Here is a 27,110-nt window from a genome sequence, read left to right as displayed (position 1 = left end):
GTCTGGAAACCAAGCCTTATGAGGAATGGTTGAGGGAGCTGGGTTTGTTTAGCCTGGGGAACAGGAAACTCAGAGCAGACAGGAGAGCCATCTTCCAATATCTCGAGGGCTGCCACATGGAAGAGGGAACAAGCTTGTTTTCTCCTGCTCTGGAGTGTGGGACTCGAACTCGTGGCTTCAAGTTACCAGAAAGGAGATTCCAACTAAACATAAGGAAGAACTTTCTGGCAGAAAGAGCTGTTTGAGAGTGGAGAATGGACTACCTTGGAAGGTGGTGGGCTCCCCTTCCTTGGAGGTTTTTAAGCAGAGGTTGGATGGCCATCTGTTATGAATGAACTAGTTGAGATTCCTCATTGCAGAGGGTTGGGCTAGATGACCCTTGGGGTGCCTTCCAACTCTATGGCTCTGTAAGTACCAGTGATAAGTCTTATAACCTAAGAGGAACGACACAAAAGGAAAAGGGGTTGGAATGGAGAAAAGAGCAGGGGCAGGAAACTCCTGGCACTCGTTCTTTCATGCTACAGAACTATTCCCCGCTTTTCTTCTTTTTCTCTGGGGTGGTGTGTTAAGCGGTCACCCTAAGGGGAAACAGCCCCCCCCCCCCTTAGAGGAAATGGACTGATCGGAACTTGTCTATGACATTGGCTCAGAATCCCAACCTCACTTTGCAGTTGAGGGCCCCCCCAGCCTTGGGTCAGCAGCCTGTGGGTGGCTTGGCTGGGACAGAATCAGAAAAAAATCTGGAGGCTTAAAAAATCACAACCCACTAGACAGCAAGAAAGCCGGAGTGGCCGGAAGATTAATGGCTGGGAAACTGGTGAGGGAACCAATCTCTATTGCTAACGGGTGATTTGAGTCTTATTTTATTCTGTTGTTTCCATTATGGGTGCCTTGAGTTTTAACGTTTTAATGTGTTTTTTAATTGCTCGGTTTTTTTGCTCGTTTGTGTTACTTGTTTTCATATTTGGGAATGAGCTGCTTATGGCACATGAATTACTAAATGTATAATAATCATTCTTTCTTGAAACCCCCTTGTTCCACGTGGCTTAGATCCCATTAGCCTCCACCCAGCGTAGACCCATTCAGAGTCATGTTGTTGTTGTTGTTCAGTCGTTCAGTCGTGTCCGACTCTTCGTGACCCCATGGACCAGAGCACGCCAGGCACACCTATCCTTCACTGCCTCTCGCAGTTTGGCCAAACTCATGTTAGTAGCTTCGAGAACACTGTCCAACCATCTCATCCTCTGTCGTCCCCTTCTCCTTGTGCCCTCCATCTTTCCCAACATCAGGGTCTTTTCTAGGGATTCTTCTCTTCTCATGAGGTGACCAAAGTACTGGAGCCTCAACTTCAGGATCTGTCCTTCTAGTGAGTACTCAGGGCTGATTTCTTTGAGAATGGATAGGTTTGATCTTCTTGCAGTCCATGGGACTCTCAAGAGTCTCCTCCAGCACCATAATTCAAAAGCATCAATTCTACGGCGATCAGCCTTCTTTATGGTCCAGCTCTCACTTCCATACATTACTACTGGGAAAACCATAGCTTTAACTATACGGACCTTTGTTGGCAAGGTGATGTCTTTGCTTTTTAAGATGCTGTCTAGGTTTGTCATTGCTTTTCTCCCAAGAAGCAGGCGTCTTCTAATTTCGTGACTGCTGTCACCATCTACAGTGATCATGGAACCCAAGAAAGTGAAATCTCTCACTGCCTCCATTTCTTCCCCTTCTATTTGCCAGGAGGTGATGGGGCCAGTGGCCATGAGCTTAGTTTTTTTGATGTTGAGCTTCAGACCATATTTTGCACTCTCTTCTTTCACCCTCATTAAAAGGTTCTTTAATTCTTCCTCACTTTCTGCCATCAAGGTAGTATCATCAGCATATCTGAGGTTGTTGATATTTTTTCCGGCAATCTTAATTCCGGTTGGGGATTCATCCAGTCCAGCCTTTCGCATGATGAATTCTGCATATAAGTTAAATAAGCAGGGAGACAATATACAGCCTTGTCGTACTCCTTTCCCAATTTTGAACCAATCAGTTGTTCCATATCCAGTTCTAACTGTAGCTTCTTGTCCCACATAGAGATTTCTCAGGAGACAAATGAGGTGATCCGGCACTCCCATTTCTTTAAGAACTTGCCATAGTTTGCTGTGGTCGACACAGTCAAATGCTTTTGCATAGTCAATGAAGCAGAAGTAGATGTTTTTCTGGAATTCTCTGGCTTTCTCCATAATCCAGCGCATGTTTGCAATTTGGTCTCTGGTTCCTCTGCCCCTTCGAAATCCAGCTTGCACTTCTGGGAGTTCTCGGTCCACATACTGCTTAAGCCTGCCTTGTAGAATTTTAAGCATGACCTTGCTAGCGTGTGAAATGAGTGCAATTGTGCGGTAGTTGGAGCATTCTTTGGCACTGCCCTTCTTTGGGATTGGGATGTAGACTGATCTTCTCCAATCCTCTGGCCACTGCTGAGTTTTCCAAACTTGCTGGCAGAGTCATGGGCCGGAGTTATTCCTTCTCATTCATTTCGATGGGTCTACTCTGAGCATGGCTGTCATATACAAGCCAGAGCCCCAAGATTACATTCCTGGAAAGGCTTTTGCCTCTGAGCCACGCCTGCCTCTTCCTCATGCTGACACCCTCCCTCTTGTCAGCCTCCTATTGTAGCTTCCTTGGGGCAGAGACCTACTTTTGCGGCAGATGCCAAACATTCTCTCCCCTCATCCTTCTCCCTCTTCCTCCACAGTTCCCCGAAACAGATATTGGTGATTCCGAGGATGTGTGCAGGAGGAGCCCCCTGCGCTTAGAAACCTTGGGGGGCTCTGAAGACATCAAAGAGGTACGTGGCAGAGAGAGGAGGGAAGCCCAGGCAGGGAAGACGGCCGGCCGGGCCATCTTCTGGACCGTTCGCAAGCAAGGGGGCAGGCAGGCAGGCTGGGGGCTGCTAAGGGCAGGCTGTGCTTGCTGCCCCACTTGTCCTGATGGACCAGCCCCCCCCCCCATGGCGCCAGGGCTTTAGGGCTTTCCTGGCAAGTGAATCAATGCGGGCAGGAGAGTTTGACTTCTGGGTTCCTCCCTGTCTCATTTTGGGCCGCTGTCTTTTTCTTCACTTCCCCCCACCTCACCCACCACCTCTGGTGTCCTGTCGTTGCCAGCAGTCCGCATATGAGGGCCAAGAACCCCGTGACAAAGCGGCTAACAAGGAGGACAAAACAAAGGAAGATCCGGACAATCCCCCAGAGGGAGAAGGCAAAGGCAAGGAGGAGACCCCGAGACCACAGTGCACAGATTTGCTTGATTTTCGATGGGTAGGTGGCAGCAGCCTAAGGGGCGATTGGTAGAAGTGGAGGGGGGGCATATCAACTGCAGAATGGAAGGCAGCTGGAGGCCTTTCAAGGGCAACCTCCCCCACCCCGATTATATTAATTTATTAATTAATGCTACCATAATAATCACTTCTACCCCCCCTCTTCGGTAAAAAGGCTCCCAGAGCAGCTTGCAGCTCAGTAAAATGGAAAACACTTCCCCTGCCCTCAGCCTGGCAAACGCAACACAACACATCCTGAAAGAAGCAACACAAAAGGAAAGGGGGGTGAGGAGGGAAGAGGGAAACAAGCAAGCTCAGGCTCCAACTCTTCAACTTGTAGTTTCTACAATCTCCAGATGTAATATCTGGTTACACAATGTGAGAAACATGAGGCTGGACTAGGCAGATCTTTCCTACAAGTTATTTAGGAAATAAGAGAGCCTCTGAGGACATCTTTGCATGTTCTTGTTATAAAAAAAACTTGCTCCGTATAGAGTCCTTAAGTGGGTTCCCTATTGGTAGGAGAAAATAACAGAGGCCAACCAGAGTATATTGAGAAGCAAAGCGGCTAGTAAGCCTGATCTTTATTAAAACTGTTGCAACAAGGTCCTCACTCACCCCACGCAGGGAGGAAGGAGAACCCAGGTGTGCAGGCCCTTATATAGACTTTTGAAATTGCCCACCCTGTAGCCCAAGACCACCCCCAAGGACATCATACATGCATCACAGAAGGAGGTGGTCTCCAGCAGACATACATCACAGGTGGTGGTTTGTAGCAGACATCCTGTCTGTCAGGATACCTGTTAATGGTCACTGATTGCATTGCCTGGGCAGCCTGGCCATTCTTTTGTAATGGTAAATACAGGGGCGCAGGAAGCCTCTTGGCTGCCCGGGGCGGCAAACGCCACACGGAGGCACGCCCCTGGGGGGTGGGGTGTCCTGACATCACAACACACGTCGGATGGACTGCGCATGCGTGGAAATGCCATGCATGCGCAGTCCATCCGAGCCGTTGCTGCTGCTCCCGCGGCAACCGAGCAAGCCGCTGAGTGAGCGGCGGGTTGTGGGGCTGCCCTGTCCGTCCGTAAAGCAGCACGGATCGGGTGCCGGGTGGCGGGGCTCGGCTTGGGGAGTAGCGGGAGGGGCTGTCGAGTGCCACCCCCTGGAACCCAGGGCGCCCCGCCCCCCATCGCCCCTCCCTTGCTCCAGGTCACAGGCTCACCCTATTCATGCACAAATATGCCCTTAAGACAGGATTTGTGAGCAAAAAGACAATGGGGAGGCTTTCCCATTTCCTTCCTCACTGCAGAGGAATATTTGAGAGAGTCAAAATGGTTTCAGGATTGCTCTCCTCTACTATTTCAGACACTTACGTTTGTGTTTGCCCTGTACATTGATGAACAGGTATTTTATACTTGAGACCTTAGAATTCTTATAACACTGTTCTTCAAACTTCTTCATACTGCTATTTTTGTTTTGAATTTCTCCCACAGCTGCAGGAAAAGGAAGAAGAAGAGGGGTCTCTCCAAGAGCAACCCAGCATCACCACAGAGGATAATATCAGCCAAGGGCCACCCGACATTAATTCACCTGGCGACAACAAAGAACACCTGGAGCCAAGTGTGGAAAAGGTCAGAAGCACATAGTAATTGAGTCCTAGGAACTGCCTGCCACCAGAACTGGTGAGATGGCAGGATTGGGTGGCCCTAAAAGGGACGCTTAAGTTGGAGTGAAGGGGCGCAGGTGGCGCTGTGGTCTAAAAACCACAGAGCCTAGGGCTTGTCGATCAGAAGGTCGGCGGTTCGAATCCCCGTGACGGGGTGAGCTCCCGTTGCTCGGCCCCTGCTCCTGCCAACCTAGCAGTTCGAAAGTATGTCAAAGTGCAAGTAGATAAATAGGTACCGCTCCGGTGGGAAGGTAAACGGCTTTTCCGTGCGCTGCTCTGGTTCGCCAGACGCGGCTTTGTCATGCTGGCCACATGACCCGGAAGCTGTATGCCGGCTCCCTCTGCCAGTAAAGCACGATAAGCACCACAACCCCAGAGTCATTCGCGACTGGAACTAGCGGTCAGGGGTCCCTTTACCTTAAGTTGGAGTGGGTGGCCCTTTAACACAACTCCAAAGAAGAGTGCACAAATTTCTATGGAACTGGACTGGGCTTCCGTCTAGGCCAGGCATGGGGAAGATGTGACCCTCCAGATGTTGCTGAAGTGAACTACAACTCCCGTAGTCACTGCATGCTCCCTGGGAGTTCTAGTTTTGCAACATCTGGATGGCCAAAGGGATAGATTTTGGAATAAGGGCTGAAATTTAAATAGAAACGCAACCCATCACTCCACAGTAGGGAGGGCTGAGAACTAGGATAGTATAGGGTTATTACTTACAAGGTCAAACAATTTCATGTCCTGCTTGGCAATGATGGTTTCCACCCATCCACCCATTAATGCAGAGACACGGGTGCGCATGACCCAATCTCCAGGGGTTCCAGGCAGGGATGGGCAAGATATGCTATTCAACATTGTGCTGTATCACCAGCTAAACATCGTGATGTACCAATATATTTCGATGTCTGAAATAAAGTTGTGTAGAGCCCTTGGCTGGCTTCACGGTTTTTCCCACATTGGGATTTTTGCATAGCACACGAACGCGCACCTCATGATTTGCAATATATTGCCAGGTCAAAAACCATGAAACCTCAGGAAAAGCGGGGCATTCCGTTCTGGGAACAAATCAGGAACTGGGACGGCTTCTGTAAATCCGGGAAAATAGGGAGACTTGGAGGGTCTCAATTCACCCAAACCAACCCTGCAATCCTACAGGTCTAACACTCCAGAGCGTTTCAGTTTCATTTCCTTAGATTGCAGCCTTGTTTTCTTTTTTCTTTGAAAAATTAAAGGTCCTCCCTTCTGACACTACCAAGTCGCACCAACCAGAAAGTGCTGCAACGGATCACGAGGCTTACTACTTGGCCGATGACGAGGAAACGCTCCTGAGCGACTCCTGCGCCTCCACGGGCTACTTCCCCTGCTACCGGACCTACGAGGAGTTCCCCCGCTACCAACCCCCCGGGCGCCCTGAGGACAGAGAGAGTGGGGCCCCCCGACCAGTCAGGAAGAGGATCCCCCCCACAAAGGGACCCCACCACAGCCCTCCATCGCCTCTGCCGGCGGCCAGTGTGAGCAGGAAGTGCCCCCAAAAGAGGAAGAACCGAGGGGCCCCAGAGAAGGAGCAGGCCGCAGAAGGGGGGCCGAAGCCGCGGCTACAGGAACAGCGCTCCCTGCCCCCCAACCCAGAGGCGGAGGGGAAGCAGGTAAGGTGCGATGTGAGTTCAAATTCTGGGAGGTGCCCAGCAAGCATACCCTCCAACTTTTATCCAATGAAAATAGGGACATATTATTCAATAATAATAATAAGTAGTTTATTATTTATACCCTGTACATCTAACTGGGTTGCCCAGCCACTCTAGACAGCTTCCAGCATATATAAAGAGCATTGAAAAACTTCCCTCTACAGGGCTGCCTTCAGATGTCCTTGAAAGGTTGTAATGTTACTTATCTCCTTTGCTCGGGGCTCACATAACTCCATGCCCTACAGCATTTCCCTGGTGAAAACAGGACGTCCTAAGGAAAAGCGGGTCATTCCAGGATCAAATAGAAAACCGGGGCGGCTTCTGTAAATCTGGGTCTGTCCCTGGAAAAAAGGGACACTGGGAGAGTCTGCAGCAGGGCTTGTAGCGCAGCAGTCGAGTTCTGTGGCTTTGCAGGGTACAAAGTCCCAAGTTCGACCCCCAGGTGTGCAGGTGCCTTGTGGGAGCAGCACCTGAGCCGTGTGGACCCTCACAGATCTCCTGCTCCCGGCAGAGCAGCTCCTTCCAGAGCCCCTGGTGTCTGTTGTCAGTGAAGTGGACTCTTCATTCGGGGAAATGAACAGACAACTCGGCCTAGTGGTCTCAGCAAGCCTTAACAGCAGGTCTTGCCCCTGTGGAGCCATTGCCAGGACTGAAGGCCCCTGCCTTCCAACTCTCTAAGGCTTCTCCTCTCCCAGATGTTTCCCCAGCAGTCTCAAACTGTGTCTGCGCACAATCCATCTCTTTCCATTTCTCTGTGCGTCCTTGGAGACCGAGGGGAGGGGAGCTTGTGGCAGGTGGAAAGGGAGACTCTTCTGAATTGCTCCCTGTTGCAGGCTCTCCCTGCTCACTAAACCCTGCTGCCCCGTCAGCATCCGGCCCCTGCTCTCATTCCTCTGACCTCTCCTCAGCGAGAGCCAGTGTGGTGTAGTTGTTAAGAGCGGTAGACTCGTAATCTGGGGAACCGGGTTCGCTTCCCCACTCCTCCACATGCAGCTGCTGGGTGACCTTGGGCTAGTCACACTTCTCTGAAGTCTCTCAGCCCCACTCACCTCACACAGTGTTTGTTGTGGGGGAGGAAGAGAAAGGAGAATGTGAGCCGCTTTGAGACTCCTTCAGGTAGTGATAAAGCGGGATATCAAATCCAAACTCTTCTTCTCAGTGTCCCACCACCAGTCCCCTGGCTCTGGGTCTTCTTCCTCTGGGGTCTCCCTCGGAGAGGGGCTGCCCAGCTGGTGCCTCCCTCCAGCCCTCTTGGCGCACTCTAAATCGGAAATGTGCCCACTGCTGTGTACTGGTTGGCAAGGTCGCAGCTGGCACAGGGAGTGGGAAGCCCCTGCAACCTTCCACAATAAGGAGGCCTCTGCAGTTCTTCAGCATCCATCCCTGCCTGGGCAGCCCAGCCAAGGCCCTCCTGACCTCAACCCAGGAATAGTAATAATTTATTATGTAGAGGTTGCCCATCTGAGTGAGTGGCTCCCAACGCATATGAAAACATTATAAAACGTCAAACATTAAACACTTCCCTATACAGGACTGCCTCCAGATGTCTTCTAAAATCAGATAGATGTTTATTTCCTTGACATCTTGACGGGCTGGGTGCCACTACCGAGAAGGCTCTCTGCCTGGTTCCCTGTAACCTCACTTCTCGCAGAAGACCCTCAGAGCTGGACCTCAGGGGCTGGGCTGAACGATGGGGAGGTGCTGCTTCGGGTATACTGTGCCGAGGCCGTTTAGGGTTTCAAAGGTCAGCACCAGGCCTTTGAATTGTGCTTGGAAACATACTGGGAGCCAGTGTAGGTCTTTCAGGACCAGTGTTATGTGGTCCCAGTCACTAGTCTAGTTGCCGCATTCAAGGTTAGTTGTTTCCAAGTCACCTTCTAAGGTCGCCCCACGGAGAGCGCATGGCTGTAGTCCAAGCAGGAAATAACCAGGGAATACACCACTCTGGTGAGACAGGGAGCAGGCAGGGAGTGTCTCAGATGGAGCTGGTAGACAGCAGCCCTGGACACAGAATTGACCTGCGCCTCCATGGACAGCAGTGTCCAAAATGACCCCCAGGCTGTGCAGCTGCTCCTTTAGGGGCACAGTTACCCCATTCAGGACCATCTGAATAGTAACCAGTTTCCCAGAATCCCTTGTTTGCTTTTCTCGCAGGTCAGCCTAGAGACGGAAAGAGGGAAAAGGAGTCCCCAGCAGGGGCCTTCTGCTGGGAGTCGCACCTCAGCCAAGGAGACTCACGACACCCCGCCAGAGCCCCGCACAACCCCCTCACGACTCAGCCTCCGTTCCCTCGTCTGCTGGGTCCGTAAAATCTTCAGGAAAGCGCCATCGCCACAGCCTCCACCACAACCCAGCACCAGCAGTGGGGCGCAAGTGGGGAGGCCACTGGCCAGGCGGCTGGGGCGGTGGATTGCCCAGTACCGCAGTCGGATACACCCCCAGTCAATGTGACTCTGGCGCACCCTGCTTTGGAGAGGATTCAGACCTTGGGGGCCTGGTTGGGGCGTGGTGCAGGGTATTTTGCAGAAGCCAATCGTTTCTATTAAAATTCCGGCTTTCTTCTTGGCTCACAACACAGAACTGAAACATGCGAGTCATTTCACATCGCCACATGGGCCCCACTGGTGATTGGAGCACTGGCTGGGATGAACCTGAGATTGCAACCCTTTTTACACTACGCCTCTTCCAGTGTACCGGTACATACTTGGCCTCCGCCCCTTTGGGGAGGTACGATGGGGAGCGATTTAGGATTTTTACGGCATGGGAGGAGGGTGTGTGTGATAAACCACTCAGAGTAAGTGAACTGTTTATTAGAAGAAACAAGGCTTCCTCAAGGGTGCCTGGCCCAATGAGCACAGCTATTCTTCTCAGCCGATCTTGCCCCAAGGAGGCAGTTGCGGAGACTGAAGGTGGCCACACTGTTGGAGGCAGTAAGCTCCTAAATACCAGTTGCTGGGATCGCAGGTGGAGCCTTGCCGATTTGTAAGGCTTCCTTCCGACTGCGAGGCCAGGATGCTGGGCCAATGAACAACCCTTTCGGGGGGAGTGTCACCTCGCAGCCCGTTGGGATGAACCGGGAAGCTTCTGGGAAGCAACTTTTGGATCTTAAGCGAGACCTAGCTCAGTAGTGGAACATTTGCTATGTACGCAGAAGGCCGCAGGTTCAATCTCCAGGGGACACGGAGGAAAGAGCCGTAGCCAAATCCCAAGGCAGCTTTTGACAGCAAGCACCGAGCTAGACAAAAGAAGGATCTTAGTTTTTGTGTGTGTGCACACTCACACGACAGCTTTACATAGCCCAATGGGTGGGGTGCCTGCAACCCTTCAGGTGATGATGGGGTGGTAGGGGAGGGGTGGTACCTCTGTGGGGGGTCATGTTGTGCTCTTTCTGCACCCAGCTCTCACCTGTGGCTCCTAGAAGCTGTCAGCAGGTGACAGCGGCCACAATCCTGGGAACAGCTTCGATTGGCTGGCTAAATCAAGTGAGGGGAGCTGATGGGTCTCAAACTCTCAGTGAGTCAGGGGCTTCCCCTGCATGCGAAGCCAGGCTCCGATGGAGGGAGCGGACGAGACCCAAGAAAGAGGGAGTCCAATGGTCAAGAAGGCGGTTTCTGCATGTGCTATGGACTCGAGGGGAGTGAGGGGCAGGTGGGGCTCGTTCACCTGGGAAGGGAGCCTGTCTAGAAGAAAACTCTGGTCCTAAACCTGCACTGCCTTGTGGGACATCTTTGAGAGAGGAAAGGCTCAGGAGTAAACCAAAGACAAATCCAGAGTGGAGACCCTAAGGCGGTTTGGGTGGCGCCTTGTCCACCTCCTTCTGGCAACTCCTGCAGCCAAGCTGGTGCCAAACGTCTTGCTCTCCGCTTTCCTTTGGACCCCCCCCCCAGTGAGGCCGGGGGGGGGGGGTGTCTTGTCACCTGGGCAGCCCAGGACCTCCAGACACGCTGCCCAGGCATGTGCCCTGGGGAGGTCACTTCCGTGCTGCCAACACAGCAATTTGACTTCCCCCCTGGAGGTGCACTCCATTGTTTTCGAGACAGACGGATCCCCCCCCCACACACACACACCCCACCATCATCTCAGACAGATGTGGGGCAGATGTGAGCTGGAGGAAACTTTGGATGGGGCTCCGGGAGGTTCCCCATCCCAGCTCTAAGAGGCATTCCCTGCTCTTGGAAGGGAATGCCTCTTCTGCTTAGAGGCATTTTCCTTCCTCGTGCAGCCAGTAGGGAATGTCTCCTCTTAGGACCAGGGAGGGGAAACCTGCGGAGTCTGGGTGTTGCTGGATCCCGTCTCCCACCGCTCCCGATGCTGGCTGGGGCTGAGAGAAGCTGCAGTCCAGTGACATCTCCTCCCTGTCTCAGCCATACAAGCTTCTTCAGAAGGAAAAACTGAAGCCTTCCACTTGCATCTTTTATGCTCATTCGTTCACGCTGCTCCCTGCTTACGTCATACCCTCCAACATTTCTCTCACGAAAATAGGGACATCCTAAGGAAAAGTAGGACATTCTGGGACCAATCAGAAATCGGGACGGCTTCTGTAAATCTGGGACTGTCCCTGGAAAAAAGGGACACATGGAGGGTCTGTTTCATAAATTCGTTCTTGGAGACCAAAGCCCCAAATGCCAGCCATCTGCTCCAGCTTCTGAGAGATTCTCCCAAGCATCTCTTAACACTCATAAGGGATGAAAACTTGACTTTAAAAAAAGAAAGAAAGAAAACGGAGGATGTGAGAAAGCCAACTTTTATCCAATTAGAACGAGAATTGTTGAGCTGGAAGAGAATCCCAGGGTCCTCTAGTCCAACCGTCAGCAATGCAGGAATCTCAGCTGATGACTATCCAAGCTCTGCTTCGAAACCTCCAAGGAAGGAGAGCCTGCAACCTCCCAAAGGAGACCATCCCACTGTCGAACGGATCTTGCCAACAACAGAAAGTTATTCCTAATGTTTAGTTGGAATCTCCTTTCTTGTAACTATCATGAGACCAAAGAGGAAAATCTTAGAAAACAATAATGAGACATGCACGTGATTGTTTTAAACCGGCAGCATGATGACACAAGAGGAAAAAGAACGGCCAAGGGCAAGAGGACGGCACATTTGGAAGAACAATGGAGGACAACAGGGAGCAGTGGTTGCCACGGTAACAGAGGCCTAATTGAAGCTGGAGAAGCCTGCCTGCCTTCTCCCCCACCCATCATTGTTGCTGTTTTTTTGCTCTTGGCCATTTCTATATAAAGGGAAGCTTTCTCCGCAGGTGCCCCAAAGTGTCGCAAAGGTGCCACTCCATTTTCTAGAGCTGGGCCAGTCAAGTTCTCGAAACAGCAGATATTTAAAATAACAAGAAAAACCGCAGGAAAGTAAATGTCGGCGCACCGGTGAATTTCCGGGGCCTGTGCAGCTAATGGCACCCAAGGCCAACACCCTCCTTCTCCCCTCGCTTCCAACCCCTTGGGCTGCGTTTATTCCCGTCTGCAAGTCCATCTTTCTCTCTGCTCATCCCCACCACTTGCAACCCCCCGTTTCTCGACGTCTACGGGTGTCAACGTGCCAGGCTGCCCTTCTGGCCCGTCCAGAGCTCCCTCAGCTCCACCTGGCAGCCTAGGTCCCTCAAGGCGGCCTTGGCCACGTCCTCGCACGTCAGGTGGGCGGCCCGGGCCTCGACAATCAAGTCCTCAGCACCCATTTCCAGAATGAGCTGGGAGAAATCCTGAGAGTGGGAGACGAGGTTGCGGATCAGCATGCAGGCTTGTTTCTGGACGGAGAAAGAGAAAAATTGCAAACCATTTACTTCGTTAGCAGAAGAAAGCGCCCAGCATCACGTGGGAGCTCTGAGAAGCAACAACAAAAATATCTGTGCCGTTTCGATTCAAAATGATTCAAAATGTTGTATCCAAATGTAGGCCGAAACCTGCGCCTTGATCTCAAGGACCACTACACAATTTTTGAATAAAATCAGCACCATTTTGAAAGGTTCTGCTCACCATCTTGAGTCAAAACTGTGCCCCTACGCAGGCAGAAAACTGCTCCTTGATCTCAGAAACCATCATGCAAAAATTGCCTATGATACCTTAAGAGGTGTCCAAATGTAAGGGGCGAGGAGAGACAGCTCTCCAAAATATATGGCACCTTAAACAACATTGATACACCTCTTAAGTGGTTTACACTAAAATAAAGTGTAAATTAATTATGAAATTATAATGTTTGTAATACCAATAAAATCAACAGTGTGTAAAAAAGGGATATAATATTGCACTCTAGGGATTCATTGTGTGGTTTTCCAGTATGGTGTTAAGATGTTTCTGTTAATTTCAGTGGGTCTTCTCTGAGTAGGACTACCACTACTACTACTACTACTAATAATAATAATTTCATTATTTATGCCCGTCTCTCTGGCTGGGTTTCCACAGTCACTTTGGGTGGCTTCCAACACACATAAAAACAGAATAGAACGTCAAACATAAAAAGCTTCCCAATACAGGGCTGCCTTCAGGTGTCTTCTAAAAGTCAGATAGTTGTTTATCTCCTTGACATCTGATGGGAGGGTGCCACCACTGAGAAGGCCCTTTGCCCGCTTCCCTGTGCTGAGGCCGCTTAGGGCTTTCAAGGTCAGAACCAACACTTTGAATTGTGCTCGGAAACGAAATTGGAACTAATGTAGGTCTTTCAGGAGTATGATCTTGGTGGCCATTCTCAGTCACCAGTCTAGCTGCCACATTCTGGATTAGTTGTAGTTTCCAGGTCACCTTTAAAGGTAGCCCCACATAGAGCGCATTCACGGGAGATAACCAGAGCATGCACCACGCTGGTAACACAGTCTGTGGGCAGGTAGGGTCTCAGCCTGCGTACCAGATGGAGCTGGTTGACAACTGTCCTGGCCACAGAATTGAACTGCGCCTCCATGGACAGCTGTGAGTCCAAAATGACTCCCAGGCTGCGCAGCTGGTCCTTCGGGGGCACAGTTACCCCATTCAGGACCAGGGAGTCCCCCACACCTGCCTGCCCCGTCCCCCAGAAATAGTAGTTCCAACACCAGATACAGCCCATGTTATACCCCTGTGGGAAAGCAGGCTTGACACCTTCAGAGGTAATTGTGGTTACGCCAGGGCAGAGGGTGGGTGAAAGAGTGACTCCTGTTTCTTACAGCGCAAAATTGTTACCTGCACACCAGCTTCCTTGGGGTGCATCTTCATGGCCTGCAGCGCTGCCAATGCCCCGCCCCCTTCCATGATGACCCGGCAGTTCTCGGGCTTCCGCAGCGCCAGCATGCACAAGGCCGCGCAACTCTGCTCACACACCTGAGGGCGGAAACGCAGGCAGCCATGTTCAACCTACTGACGACACACTTGCATTTTTATTATACGGCAAGCCACTCTTGCATTGTATCGTACAGTAACATTATTGCTGCAACTTTAAGTTATTTTCAATTGCTTATAATATAGTATAACATTTATTTGTTTATTAAATTTGCACGCTGCCCCTTCCAACTCTACAATTCTATGATCTCTTGGAACAGGGAAGAGCGTGCATGCACCCTCTTTCTTCTGGAGGGGGCTGATCCAGGGGAGGGGGGGGGCAAAAGATGAGGGAGGGGGTTCAAGAACAGCAAAGGAACTGGGAGCAACCAAGGAGAGCCAATGTGGTGTAGTGGTTAAAGCAGTGGTTTTCAACCAGTGTGCCTTGGCACCCCGGGGTGCCTTGAATGATGACCAGGGGTGCAGCGGGCAACACTGGCCTCTGTCCCTCTTTCCTCCCCCCCTCCTCTGATGTCCTCTTGCACCTCTGCCTCCCAAAGGCTTGCACAGCTGTTTGTTGCAGCAGCCCGGCTATACGCTTCCCAGGTGAAAGGTGCCTCTGGGAGGCATCTCTCTTTGGGGCAGGGTCAGAGACCAGGGGTGTCAGCAGTGGCTGCCTAGAGGACTCCCAAGAAGAGGGGAGAGGAGAGGAGGCTGAGGGGACACACAACAAGGGAAAGTGTTCAGAAAGGGATGAGGGGCTGCTGGTTCACCAGGAAAGGCGTGACCTAACTGGGCTCCTGAGCCCCACAGGGGTGCCGCAGAAAGAATGTAGTTGGTCAAGGGAGCCGTGGACTCAAAAATGTTGAAAACCTCTAGGTTAGAGGGTCAGTATAGGACCCAAGAGACCGGGATTCAAATCCCACCCCATTAGGCCATGAAGCTCACTGAGTGACTTCTTCTTCTTTTTCTTCTTTAGTGATCACTCGTAGTCGAGTAAGATTGTCTTCCATAAACACAATTTTAAATGTGAGTCCGTAAGTTACTGTGGAGGCCAATTCCAGATCTACAAATCCTTCCACAGTGGGGACATAGGTTTCCAGGCAGGAGTTGATCATGGTGAGGGTTTGCCAAGCGTGCCTTCCTCTTAGTACGTTTCTCCCTTGCATCCTGAGTTCGAGTGTCTTCAAAGCCCATGACACCTTTGGGAAAGGCTGTTCTCCAATTGGAGCGCTTGCAGGGAAGTGTTTCCCAGTTGTCATTGTTTATACTACATTTTTAAACCTCTTTTGTTGACCACCACCATTACAGTTTCCGTTTTTAAGTTCGGAATAGAGTAATTGCTTTGGAAGACAATAATCAGGCATCCGCACAACACGACCAGTCCAACGAAGCTGATGTTGAAGAATCATTGCTTCAACACTGGTGATCTTTGCTTCTTCCAATACACTGGTATTAGTTCGCCTGTCTTCCCAAGTGATGTGTAAAATTTTTCAGAGACACCGTTGATGGAATCTTTCCAGGAGTTGGAGATGGCGTTGATAAGTGATCCATGTTTCACAAGCGTATAGTAAGGTTGGTAGCACAATAGCTTTGTAAACAAGCATTTTGGTTTCCCTGTGAATGTCCTCAAACACTCTGCACTTCAATTGGGAGAAAGCTGCACTTGCAGAGCTCAGGCGATGCTGGATTTCGGCATCAGTGTTGGCCCTTGTGTAAAGATATCTGCCTAGGTAGGAGAAGTGGTCAACATTTTCCAACGTTACACCATTGAGTTGGATTTGTGGTGCTGCAGAGGGGTTGTTTTGTACTTGTTGGTGCAGCACTTTGGTTTTTTTGATGCTGAGCAATCCCGCTTAATAGGATCTTGAAGGGCTCGAGTGTTCATTTTGCTCCTTGGTTCCCTTCCTTGAAGCCTGCGTTGAGGTATAGTCTTGATAGCCTCATGGAGCGTATTAATCAGTGATCTGTCTAGCAGTTGTCAGCACTCACCATAGCTCTGGTAAGGAGCGAATCACAGCAATATTCAGCTCAGACAGTTACATAGTCTAAGAGGTATCAGTGCTTTGACCGAGGGTGCCTCCAAGATGTTTTTAATTTATTTTTTTGTCAAGTGTGTTGGTAATAACAAGGTTGTGCACTGCATATATCTTCAAAAGTAAAATTCTGTTCTGGTTGCTGTTGCCAATTCCTTCTTTCCCAATAGTCCCAGGCCACAGATAAAAATCTTGCCCAACTCTTGCATTAAAATCACCCAGGAGGATATACAGCTGAGAGTAAAAAAATATATTTAATGTCTTCATTGGCATCCAGTGTTGGTGCATAAGCGCTTAGAATAGTAGCCTGTTGGTTGTGGGTGAGTTTTAGTTGAAGGGTTGAAAGTCGCTCATTAATGCCATTAGGGACTTCTGACAAGAGCTTCACAAGATCATTTATGATAGCAAATCCTACTCTGTGTATTCGACGTTCTTGTTCAGGTAGACCTTTCCAGAAGAAAGTGTAGCCTCCTTTTTCTTCCTTCAGTTGTCCCTCACCTGCTCTTCGAGTTTCTTGAAGCACTGCAATACATCACAGCTCTCTTGCAATGATGTCAGTTCTGTGTTTGGGACGCTGATTGTCTGGGCTATCCAACAAAGTCTGTATCTTCCATGTCTTTTACGACCGCTGGGTGGTGACCTCAGGGGAAAAGGGAGGCAGGCTATATTTAGGGCACCTTTTTCTAGCCCCTCCCCCTTTTCGGGGTGTGCAGAGTGGATCCTAAATAGGGCTGCTCAGTCATGGATACAGCTGCCGAGCTGCTCAACTGCCTCGTTCCTTGAGTCAGAGGGACTGAATCTGTATCCACCGCCCATGTGCCGGTTCATGACTAGGGGCTTCCAGATTTCATGGTCCTGCTGGACCTGGGTTTTTGGAAGACGCCTGTGTGTGAATTTGTTTTACGTATGTAGAACCGGGCACGCTGACCAACGCCCAGTCTTCACAGTAAGGCTCTATTCCAATGGCATGAGGATCACGACGACCGGTAGATTCATCGTCCGCCTTCACAACCGTTGTAACACACCGCTTGTCATCTTCCGCCTGTTCTGCCACTGAGGACTTCTTGGATCATTCTCTGTCTAGCTCCTCCCCTTTGACCTTACTGCCTTGAGTGACCCTGCTGGGAGTACGAGACTCCCGACGGCTGCGCTCACAAGGGTCATAGGAACGTGCAAGCCCACTCCCCACGACAAGGTGATGAGCTGTGTCAGGGGGCTGCCCTCACCTCAAGGCAAGGAGTTGCCAGGGCTTTATCGGTATCGCGAGCCCCCGCCTCAATTGCTGAGCAATTCATCTTCCTCCGGTGATCCGTCTAGTGGGGAGGGAGAGATGGGACTGGGAAGTAGAAGTCAGGGCTCTGACAGGGAAGGAGAGCCCGCGCACCAAGCAGAGGCTGGAGGGGAGGCACCTCTTCCGTCGCCCCACTTGCGCAGAGGGGAAAGACGCAGAGGGGGGAGGCGGGGTTCCGCATCCCGCAGCTTTTATGTTGGGCAAAGAACTGGAAGGGGCCATTCCCGGCCTCTGCTGAAGGATGAGATGGACGTCTTTTTTATAGCTGCACTGTACATATTTGCACAATAAAGAAACCTAGTTTTAGAAGCCTCGGAGTCAGCCTGGTTACTCATGAGGAGCCACTGAAAACCTTCCAGGCTGGTTGGGGCCTCTCAGTCTAACCCCCCTCACATCGTTGTTGTAAGGGTTACACGTGTAGAGGTGAACGACTTAACGCCGCTTTAAGCTGCTTGGAGGAAGAGGCGGGATAAATGCCAGAAACCAACCAATAAATGCAAGCTTCCTCTAGCGACACCCACTCACCAAAGGGCTGCCGAGGTGCCGAGTCATGGCCAGCACAATGAGGTCTGTCCCTCCGGCATTGACGATGGCGTCCTTCACTTCGTCGTTGCCCGCGATGGCTTGGATGGCGCTCATCACCTGCTTCACCAGGTCCTACAATCCGCAACGGAAGGGCAAAGACCCAAGGCGTGAGAACAGGCTGCCCGGTTTTGAAAGAAAGCCACAGAGCCGTAGAGTTGGAAGGGACCCTGGGGGTCCTCTAGTCCCACCCGCTGCAATGCAGTAATCTCAGCTCAAGCATCCATGACAAACGACCACCCAACCAAGTCAGCTAAAGTTTAGATCTGGGGTGGAGAAACAAATACTAAAATACTGGAAAAATGAATACCAGAACCTTACTATTCTTTTTTTTGGGGGGGGGGGGGAACGGCTGTAGCTCCAAGGCAGAACATCTGCTTTCCAAGATTCTAGATTCAGGTAGGTGGTCTGATGCCGTCAAAATTAAAAATTAAAAAATTGTCCAGTAGCACCTTAGAGACCAACTCAGGTGTATCTGAAGACGTGTGCATGCACATGAAAGCTTATACCAAGAACAAACTTAGTTGATCTCTAAGGTGCTACTGGACAATTTTTTAAAAAAATTATTCTGACTCCTTTCCAAGATGATGATGAAGATTTCTATACCGCCCTCCATCTGAAGATCACAGGGCACTTTGCAATATAAGAACACAAGAAATACTATAATAACGAACAAAAACTCCCCCATGCAAAGTTTAAAAGGCCATAGATTTGTTCTTTTCATTATTAATATTACCCAACACAAGCCCACAGAAATGAATATGGTCAAGTCTGTGCTGCAGTTAGGACAGCTTCCCATTTTTTGGCTTTTATGTATCTGAAAGTCCCTTTGCTTTTAGCTGTTTTTACCCCCAAAAAGGGGGGGGGGGAGTTTTGAAGCATTGGTGAGAAAACTCTCAAAAGTCCCTGATCCCGTTGGATTCATTATTCTGAAATCAACTTCTCCAGGAGGAGTTTGGTCTCAGACTTCCTTTCAAACAAATCACAGATCAACCAAAACTAAAAAAAAAGAAAGAGAGAAAGTGAAAATGAGTTTAATCCCTGGCATTTCTGGAATGTCCCCGGGAACAGCTGCCAGCCAGTGTCGGTAATACTGAGCTAGATGGATTGCTGGCGCAGTGCAATATGAAGATGCTGCCTAGATTTTTAGTCAATCAGTCCTTCCTTCAGAATAATGAGGACCGAAATCTTGATTTATTTCGATCCATGGCATATGCACGGATCAGGCCAGCCATGCCTAGAGTGCCGCTGCCAGTCAGAGTAGGCACTACTGGGTTGGACAGACACAGTGATCTGACATGGCAGCTACCTACATCTGTAGTACCTGGTGGTCTATGCAGTCGGCCAGCAGCGCCACCATGAAGTTTAAACCGCCCAGATCCACAATCTCCTGGCAGAACTCATTCCGGACAGAGAGGCGCCCCAGAGTCGCACAGATCTCCCTCAGGACGCTGCAGTCATCGGGGAAGGCTGAGCAGAGAGGAGGAGGAGGAAGAGAAAGAGGGACAGTTTGTGAATCATAACTGGATTGTGAAAAGCTTGATACATGCAGAAGGAAAGAAAAGGATTTTGAGAAACGACAATTACTGATTGATTGTGGATTTGATAATTTGTGGAGTAACCTCACTTGTAGATGATGATGGTGATGATGATAATTTATTATTTATACCCTGCCCATCGGGGTGGCTTCCAACAAAGATTTAAAATACAATAAACATCATAAAAACCTTCCCTAAACAGGGCTGCCTTCAGATGACATCTAAACGTCCGATAGTTGCTTCTCTCTTTGACATCCGACGGGAGGGCGTTCCACAGAGCTGGCCCCACTACTGAAAAGGCCCTCTGCCTGGTTCCCTCTAACTTGGCTTCTCGCAGTGAGGGAAATGCCAGAAGGCCCTCGGCGCTAGATCTCAGTGTCTGGGCTGAACGATGGGAGTGGAGATGCTCCTTCAGGTCTACTGGGCCGAGGCCGTTTAGGGCTTTCAAGGTCAGCACCAACACTTTGAATTGTGCTCAGAAACGTACTGGGAGCCAATGTAGGTCTTTCAGGACCGGTGTTATGTGGACTTGGCAGCTGCTCCCAGTCACCAATCTGGCTGCTGCATTCTGCATTAGTTGTAGTTTCCGGGTCACCTTCAAAGGTAGCCCCACATAGAGCACGTTGCAGTAGTCCAAGTGGGAGATAACCAGAGCATGCACCACTCTGGTGAGACAGTCCGCGGGAAGGTAGGGTCTCAGCCTGCGTACCAGATGGAGCTGGTAGACAGCTGCCCTGGACACAGAATCAACATGCGCCTCTGCTCCTTCAGGGGCACAGTTGCTCCATTCAGGACCAGGGAGTCCCCCACACCTGCCCACCCCCTGTCCCCCCAAGACAGTACTTCTGTCTTGTCAGGATTCAACCTCAATCCTCAATACTGCAAATGTTAAAATATCATGTGTGCAGGAATTGGCAAGCGGCGAGCTGATGGTTCAGAATAAGTAAGTTTAACAACACTCAAAACCATTTCTTGGTTGTCTTTGATTGGCATTGGAAAGACAGAGAGGGAGGTCTTGCCTCCGCTAACACTAGAATCGAATCCCCACACTCCCTTTGGCCTGATCCAGAAGGGCTCTCCTTGCATTCCCATGGGTGGGTAGGAAGGGGGAATGCTTCTACCTTTGGCAGCTTCGATGAGGACCCTCAGTCCGCCGTGCTCCGTCACGATCATCTTGGCGTGCTCGTGGGCATTGCCAAAGGGCACCCGGATATCGTCATCGAAGGTCATGAACCGCAGCCCCGCGCAGGCCTCCCGGACTACATCGGCCCGGTCCCCATGGCGGACAATGGCCCCGACCAGCAGGGAGAGGACACCGCCTTTCACCAGGTCCTGCCGGTTCTGCTCATGCTTGAGCGACGCCTGCCGGACGCAGCGGATCGTGGCCAGGGTCAGGTCACCATCATCCTGCTGCTCCTGCAAGACCCGCAGAAGCAGCTCCTTCCCGGGGGCGTCGAGGAAGTCGGGCTGGCCATCCAGTAGGGTGGAGAGGGCACGGAGGGCTTTGAGGAGGGAGCAGCCTTCCTCAGAAGCCAGGCGGCAGGCGGCCAACACGGCAGAATAAGCGCCTTTCTGCCCCGCCAAGTAGCGGACGGCCATCTCCTGCCTGCACTGCTCCGCGAAGCTCACCAGCAGCTCATCCACCGCGCCTGAGTCGGCATCAGCAACTGCCTTCTGCAAGGAGTCCAGCGTCTGCGGAAGGAAAAGAGTGAGTAGGGCTGGCCAATATCTGGTTTTCAACATCGCAGGAAATCGCCAGCTACACATTGCGACACACCAGTGGATAAGGACGGGGCTGGTTTTTAACATCACAATACCATTTTCCACCTGGCTAGGTGAAGATGCCTGCCTGGCGGTCCTTGGGTTTGGGCTGTTTTCACACACACATACCCCATCCTCTAGAATTCCATTTTATCTGCACAATCAGAATGAATTTCAGGAACCCAAGAGCCATATTAAAAAATATGTCCTTCAAGCCACCTTGACCCCAAATGGCAAGTAGGCATTCCATTCTGCCGACTGTAACCCTAGTTTAAGGAGCCGTTTGATGCCTAGCTTATATATTTGACCTTCTGGTGGTTAGGGCCCTAGGGATCTGCTTAACACTGAGTCGGACCATTGAGCTTAGTATTATAGAACAGGTGCTGCCTACCCACTGAGCTGTGCTCCTTTCCTTAGAAATAAACCAAGATTCTAGTGCTCATGGTTTTGATTAAAGCCCTGGGTTTAAACAGGAATAGAGGGAACATTCCCAGCCCAACTTCAGGGTGCCCGGGATTCAGCCTGAGGTCCTTGTAGTGCAAAGCACAATGTTCTGCTGCTGGGCCATGGCCCCTTCCCAAAGCGACCCCTGGGGCTTTCATACTTTCTTGGGTGGCCCCAGGCACCCTCCTCACCTGCAAAACAGCATGCTGTGGCTCTTGCCCATCCACAGAGGCGGAATTGGGGGCTGTCTTCACTATATTGCTTAAGTCAACACCTGGAGAAAAGACATGGAGCGGTGGGGGCAATGAGAAGGGGCCCTTAGTAGGGATTCTTAGAACAGCTGTGCCATCTCAGGTCTACCCAGCAAGTTTAAAGCATCTCTTCCCCCAAAACCACACCTTGGGACTCAAACTGCTGGACGGCTTCGATCACGGCCTCTTCCGGATCCATGTCGAGGTCGTTGATATTCTCCTGCACAACATCGTCAAACGTCTCCTGGGTGATCCGCTTGGCCGCCATTTCAACCTGCGCCTGTCTTCTTGGCCTGCGGGACAAGAATTCTACAAGTTGGAAGGTATCCCGGGGGACATCTCGTCCCACCCCCTGCAATGCAGGAATCTCACCTAAAGCATCCATGACAGACAGCCACCCAAGCTCTGCTTCAGAACCTCCAAGGAAGGAGAGTCCACAAGAGAACGGTTTACATATGGTGGTGTGTGTTCTTTGAAAAAGAGATATAGGATCCCCAAAGAAAGGGAAGGAGCGTAACTGAAGGTTTATCGCACCCAATTTGCCTGCAGACAAGCTCAGGTTCAATCCCCAATGACCACTCCGGCTAGGGCCATGAGAGATACTGGCTGGAAACTCTGGAGAGCCACTACTGGTCAGCGCATACAATACTGAACTAGACTGACCAATGGTATACTGCAGAACAAGGCGGTCACTTATGCCCCTGTCAGTGCTAGAAACTCAAGATATATAAGCTAGGTGCCAAATGGGTCCTTAAACCAAGGCTGCAGTCGCTGAAGAATCTAAAGAGGTCGGAATAGGCCAATATATATGTGGACTGTCCCTGGATCAAGGGACTTTTCTTCTTTAAGTTCTCAAAGCTCTTAACCTAGCTCAAGGTTGCCCTCTGAACCAGCCAGATGTTTAACTGAGAATCAATCACAGTCAATGCGTAAAGTAAGACTTTAGAGCCGTGTTGCCCCAAAGTGGCAACTAGACATTCTGTTTATTTTTTAAAATAGATTTATATCCCAATTTTTAACCCAATGAGCTCATTGTGGCATACAAATGTCTCCCCACCACTTCCATTTTCATCATCACAACAACCCTACCAGGTAGGTTAGGCTGAGAGAATGACTGGCCCAAGGTAATTCCGTGAGCTTCATGGCCAAGTGGAGATTTCAAACCTGGTCTTTCTGGTTCTGGTTTTGGCAGGTGTAACCTCAGTTTAAGGTGCCGTTTGGTGGTTAGCTTATATATCTGAGTTTCTAACACTGCTTGGAAGAGTGTCATAATGGAACGCAGGGGAGTCTTTTCTGCTGATTAATCAGTATCAGATTGTGCATGAACAAGACGACATTCTTTCCCGCAGAAGGCGGGAAGGATAATCAGCACCACAGATTTGAAGAAATAAAATGCTCCCTTTCCAAATACTGCATCCTAACTGAATATCCCCTATGAATTTCCTTTTCAGAAGATCTGTAGCCTGAGGTTTTTCAGATGTTTTAAAAAGCTGGTCTGTTTTCCCCTTGCTTTTAATTGAAGGTTTTATTGTACTGTATGTGCTCCTAAGATCATGGCCACTGGCCCCATCACCTCCTGGCAAATAGAAGGGGAAGAAATGGAGGCAGTGAGAGATTTCACTTTCTTGGGTTCCATGATCACTGCAGATGGTGACAGCAGTCACGAAATTAGAAGACGCCTGCTTCTTGGGAGAAAAGCAATGACAATGACAAACCTAGACAGCATCTTAAAAAGCAAAGACATCACCTTGCCAACACAGGTCCGTATAGTTAAAGCTATGGTTTTCTCAGTAGTAATGTATGGAAGTGAGAGCTGGACCATAAAGAAGGCTGATCGCCAAAGAATTGATGCGTTTGAATTATGGTGCTGGAGGAGACTCTTGAGAGTCCCATGGACTGCAAGAAGATCAAACCTATCCATTCTTAAAGAAATCAGCCCTGAGTGCTCACTAGAAGGACAGATCCTGAAGTTGCGGCTCCAGTATTTTGGCCACCTCATGAGAAGAGAAGACTCCCTAGAAAAGACCCTGATGTTGGGAAAGATGGAGGGCACAAGGAGAAGGGGACGACAGAGGGTGAGATGGTTGTTCTCTTTTTATTTATTTATTTATTTATTTATTTATTATTGTGATACATTATACAATTCCATTTACACATAACTCACACATACACACATACACATCCAGTTACATTCATACAATTACAATTACAATTACAATTGTTCTCGAAGCTACTAACATGAGTTTGGGCAAACTGCGTGAGGCAGTGAAGGATAGGGGTGCCTGGCGTGCTCTGGTCCATGGGGTCACGAAGGGTCGGACACGACTGAATGACTGAACAACAACAACAAAATGTGTTCCCATAGCTTTTGAATGGCATTTTAAAACGTAGCCTGCTAGGCCATGTTGACTTTTGTTCATTGTTTTATGATATTTGGATTATTTTGCGTTAATTTTATTTGTAAAGATCTGTCACGCTCTGGAAGATTTGCAATGAAAAGCACTATAAAAAAATACGAAAACAATTAAATAAATTATTTTTTTAAAGTCAAGGTCAGGGCTCAGCACTGGTGCAGGGGAGTAGAGGGGGGAATAACATACAGAAGGATTCATCAGAATGCCTCTTTCTAGCTTATTATTATTTTTAGTTTATTATAAACTTCAGTCTACAGTGACTGGCAGCAGGCACCAAGTCTTAGAAACTGGGCTGAAAGCTGGGCTAAAATATGGTGACATAACCAGCTGCTTCCCAAAACCCCTGGAGCTGAGATGCCTCCAAGGGGTCAAATGTTATTATTGTTGTTATCATTATTATCGTTATTTGGTTACAACCCCCAAAGCACAACATTAATATCAAAACACAGTATTAAAAGCAGTTTAAAACAGCTCGAAATTTCCAAACTGAGGCGGGTCTCAAGTCATAACGACCTCCTCCTCCTCCAACTGGAACGGTCTGAAAGCCCCCAAGACGCAGCCTGAGAGGAAGCTGTGCCTCTGAGCATACACAGAGTGCAGGCGAGCACACCCTACCTCCTTACACCCACCGTCAACGGTTTCCGCCCCTAACTGGGGTGGGGGACACCGGGGCTCTGAGCATGTGCCGCAAGATTCTATTATTGCATCACTTCACCTGGTATGTCCCTCCGCGCTTGCCGTCCCATCAAAGAATCCGCATTGGCAGCGAGGGTCTTTTCCGCGGCGGCGGCTGGGTAAGTTTGGCTGCACGCAGCTGCCGTACGCGAAAGGGCGAATCCACCAACGGCAGCGCCGCCAGAGAACGACAAAGCGCGTGCGCAGAGCGCAGCCGGCCCACCCCTCCCCTTTGTCGAGCGCGCCGTTAGGTAAACGGCGCTGCGCGTGCGCGACGACGCGCTAGTGTACTGCGCATGCGCTTGCCCATACCTCAAGGCGCCACCCCCACACGCTGGCCGTGAGGAAACCCGGACAACGGATGGCGTCGAGTTCGCGAAACCTTCCGTCAGGAATGGACTTATTAGCCTCTAATCCGCCGCAAAGGCTGCTCGTCGTCCTTGACACAGTCGGTAGGCCTCCTTCCATTTACTACGCACGTTACTGCGCGTGCGCTGAAAGAGCCCCCCCTCCCGCCTTCGCGACACCTTTTGCCGTGAAGAAAGGGCAGGGAAGTTTGGCGCGTGCGCAGAGAAGCCTGGAGACGAAACCCGGCCTTTTGCGCATGCGCCAAGTGGAGAGCGCCCCGATTGAACGCTTGCAAAAGTGCAAGGAAGACGCTGGTAAGTTGGCAACCCCCGAAAATCCTGCTTATTTATGCGGACAGGCGAATAGCTTCCCAACCCAAGGCTTTTTCTTGCTGCCGCAGGTATTGCTTTAATATGTTAAATATTTTTACTTTGTAAAATTGATTTTTGAAACCGTGTTTTAGCATTGCCCTGATAGCATTGCTCAAGGGTGATACATAATTTATTTTAATTAAACTGATGATAGAATATACTTTGTGCTGCTATAGTCATGTGTGTAGGTGCCAGTCACCTGTGGCGTGTTAGGGGAGGGGCAGTCTTCGGGGGGGGGGGGAGAGACATGTCATGCTCCTTCTGGGGTCGTTTGTCCACCTTTGGTCCCCACCCTGCACCTGCGGCTCCTGGAAGCATTCAGCAGGCAACAGTGGCCATAATCCTGGGATCGGCTTCAACTGGCCGGCTAAACCAGATGTGGGGAGCCAATGGGTCTCAGACCCTTGGAGAGGAGGCAGGACCTTCAGTCTTGGCAACTGACCCAAGGAGCAAGACCTGCCAGGAATAAGCTGCTGTGCTCATTAGGCCTGACACTCCGCCAAGTCTGTGCAGATTGTGTTCATGGTAATAAAGGGTTCACTCAGACTTGCATGGTGGGATTTATTGCCTGCTCGCTCCTGACAGGTATGAGGGAGAATACTCTGCAGGCTTAATGACTTGGACCAATAATTCCAGTAAAAAACAAATTCCTGGGATCCCAAGATATCGGCAAACAGAGAAGAATATCTGTTGCCTCCCTGCACGACTCTGCTCTGGCTTCAACTGGCCTCTGGATGAAAAGCAACAACACTTGTTGCTTTTCATCCAGATTCTTCTAGTGTAGGGATGTGGACCATCTGTACCCCTCCAGATGTTCTTGGGTTCCAGCTCTCAACAACATATACCAGTTTCCCAGACGGGTCTCCAACTGTTGTTGGACTACAACTCCCAACTTCCCTAGCTACCAGGACCAGTGGTCAGGGATGATGGGAACTGTAGTCCCAAACATAGCTGTCAACTTTCGGATTTGAAAATAAGGGATCAGCAGCCTCACCTATGACAGTCACATGGCAGTGGTGGGCGGAGCCTGAAGCAAAAGTGGGCAGAGCACATCAGCCACACATGCAAAATAAAAATGGTTAAGGATTCTCCTTCATTGGGAGATTTTTACACAGATGTTGGGTGTCATGGATGTATGAACTAATTTGAGATTCCGGCATTGCAGAGGGTTGGACTAGATGACCCTTGGCATCCAATGCTGCTCAGTGATCCAGACCAGATTTTTATTTTACCAAGTGTGTGGTGGGTGCTTTTTCTTTGGGGGGGGGGGAGGCTGCTTATTCTCTGCCAGCAGCTGAATAAGCCTCCCCCCCTGCGAAAGGAGCCAGGCTGCACGAGGCGGCTGTAATAAGAAAAAAATCTGCCCTTATTCCCTTATGGGGTACACAAGAGCCCTTGCAAAGTCCTCTGCAGGTTCTCCATTGGTAGGAGTAAAAAACAGAGGCCAACCAGAGAAGATTGAGAAGCAAAGCATTGATCTTTATTGAAGCTGTTGCAACAGCTGTGATTTTCAGGGGGGGG

At 50.2% G+C, this 27,110-nt stretch overlaps 2 protein-coding genes across 2 annotated transcripts; one reads left to right on the top strand and one right to left on the bottom strand.

Moving 5' to 3' along the window:
- The first annotated feature begins 3,032 nt into the window (after nucleotides 1–3,032).
- On the top strand, nucleotides 3,033–9,194 carry LOC117039681 (serine/arginine repetitive matrix protein 1-like). The gene is made up of 4 exons (XM_033136860.1): nucleotides 3,033–3,299; nucleotides 4,792–4,929; nucleotides 6,194–6,607; nucleotides 8,801–9,194. The coding sequence occupies exons 1-4, from the start codon at nucleotides 3,033–3,035 to the stop codon at nucleotides 9,095–9,097; spliced, it is 1,116 nt and encodes a 371-aa protein (XP_032992751.1). The 3' UTR covers nucleotides 9,098–9,194.
- A 2,755-nt stretch (nucleotides 9,195–11,949) lies between these two features.
- ARMC6 (armadillo repeat containing 6) lies at nucleotides 11,950–24,998 on the bottom strand. Its single transcript, XM_033136676.1, has 8 exons — nucleotides 24,911–24,998; nucleotides 21,929–22,074; nucleotides 21,722–21,804; nucleotides 20,447–21,017; nucleotides 19,112–19,257; nucleotides 17,731–17,862; nucleotides 13,804–13,941; nucleotides 11,950–12,398 (listed from the first exon to the last, which is right to left on the bottom strand). The coding sequence occupies exons 2-8, from the start codon at nucleotides 22,047–22,049 to the stop codon at nucleotides 12,186–12,188; spliced, it is 1,404 nt and encodes a 467-aa protein (XP_032992567.1). The 5' UTR covers nucleotides 22,050–22,074; nucleotides 24,911–24,998; the 3' UTR covers nucleotides 11,950–12,185.
- Nucleotides 24,999–27,110: the final 2,112 nt, after the last annotated feature.

Source organism: Lacerta agilis, chromosome 18 (genome assembly GCF_009819535.1).
Source record: "Lacerta agilis isolate rLacAgi1 chromosome 18, rLacAgi1.pri, whole genome shotgun sequence".
In the NCBI taxonomy this organism is placed as follows: Eukaryota; Metazoa; Chordata; class Lepidosauria; order Squamata; family Lacertidae; genus Lacerta; species Lacerta agilis.
Note: the sequence above shows the minus strand (reverse complement) of the source record. Positions and strands in the feature narration are given on the sequence as shown.

Coding starts and splice junctions, on each gene's coding strand:
- LOC117039681 (XM_033136860.1), top strand. CDS start 3,033: ATGCGGGCAGGAGAGTTTGACTTCTGGGTTCCTCCCTGTCTCATTTTG. Junction 4,930..6,193: donor TGGAGCCAAGTGTGGAAAAG/GTCAGAAGCACA, acceptor GAAAAATTAAAG/GTCCTCCCTTCTGACACTAC. Junction 6,608..8,800: donor CAGAGGCGGAGGGGAAGCAG/GTAAGGTGCGAT, acceptor CTTTTCTCGCAG/GTCAGCCTAGAGACGGAAAG.
- ARMC6 (XM_033136676.1), bottom strand. CDS start 22,049: ATGGCGGCCAAGCGGATCACCCAGGAGACGTTTGACGATGTTGTGCAG. Junction 21,018..21,721: donor CACAGCATGCTGTTTTGCAG/GTGAGGAGGGTG, acceptor TTCCTTCCGCAG/ACGCTGGACTCCTTGCAGAA. Junction 12,399..13,803: donor CCAAGGAAGCTGGTGTGCAG/GTAACAATTTTG, acceptor TTCTCCGTCCAG/AAACAAGCCTGCATGCTGAT.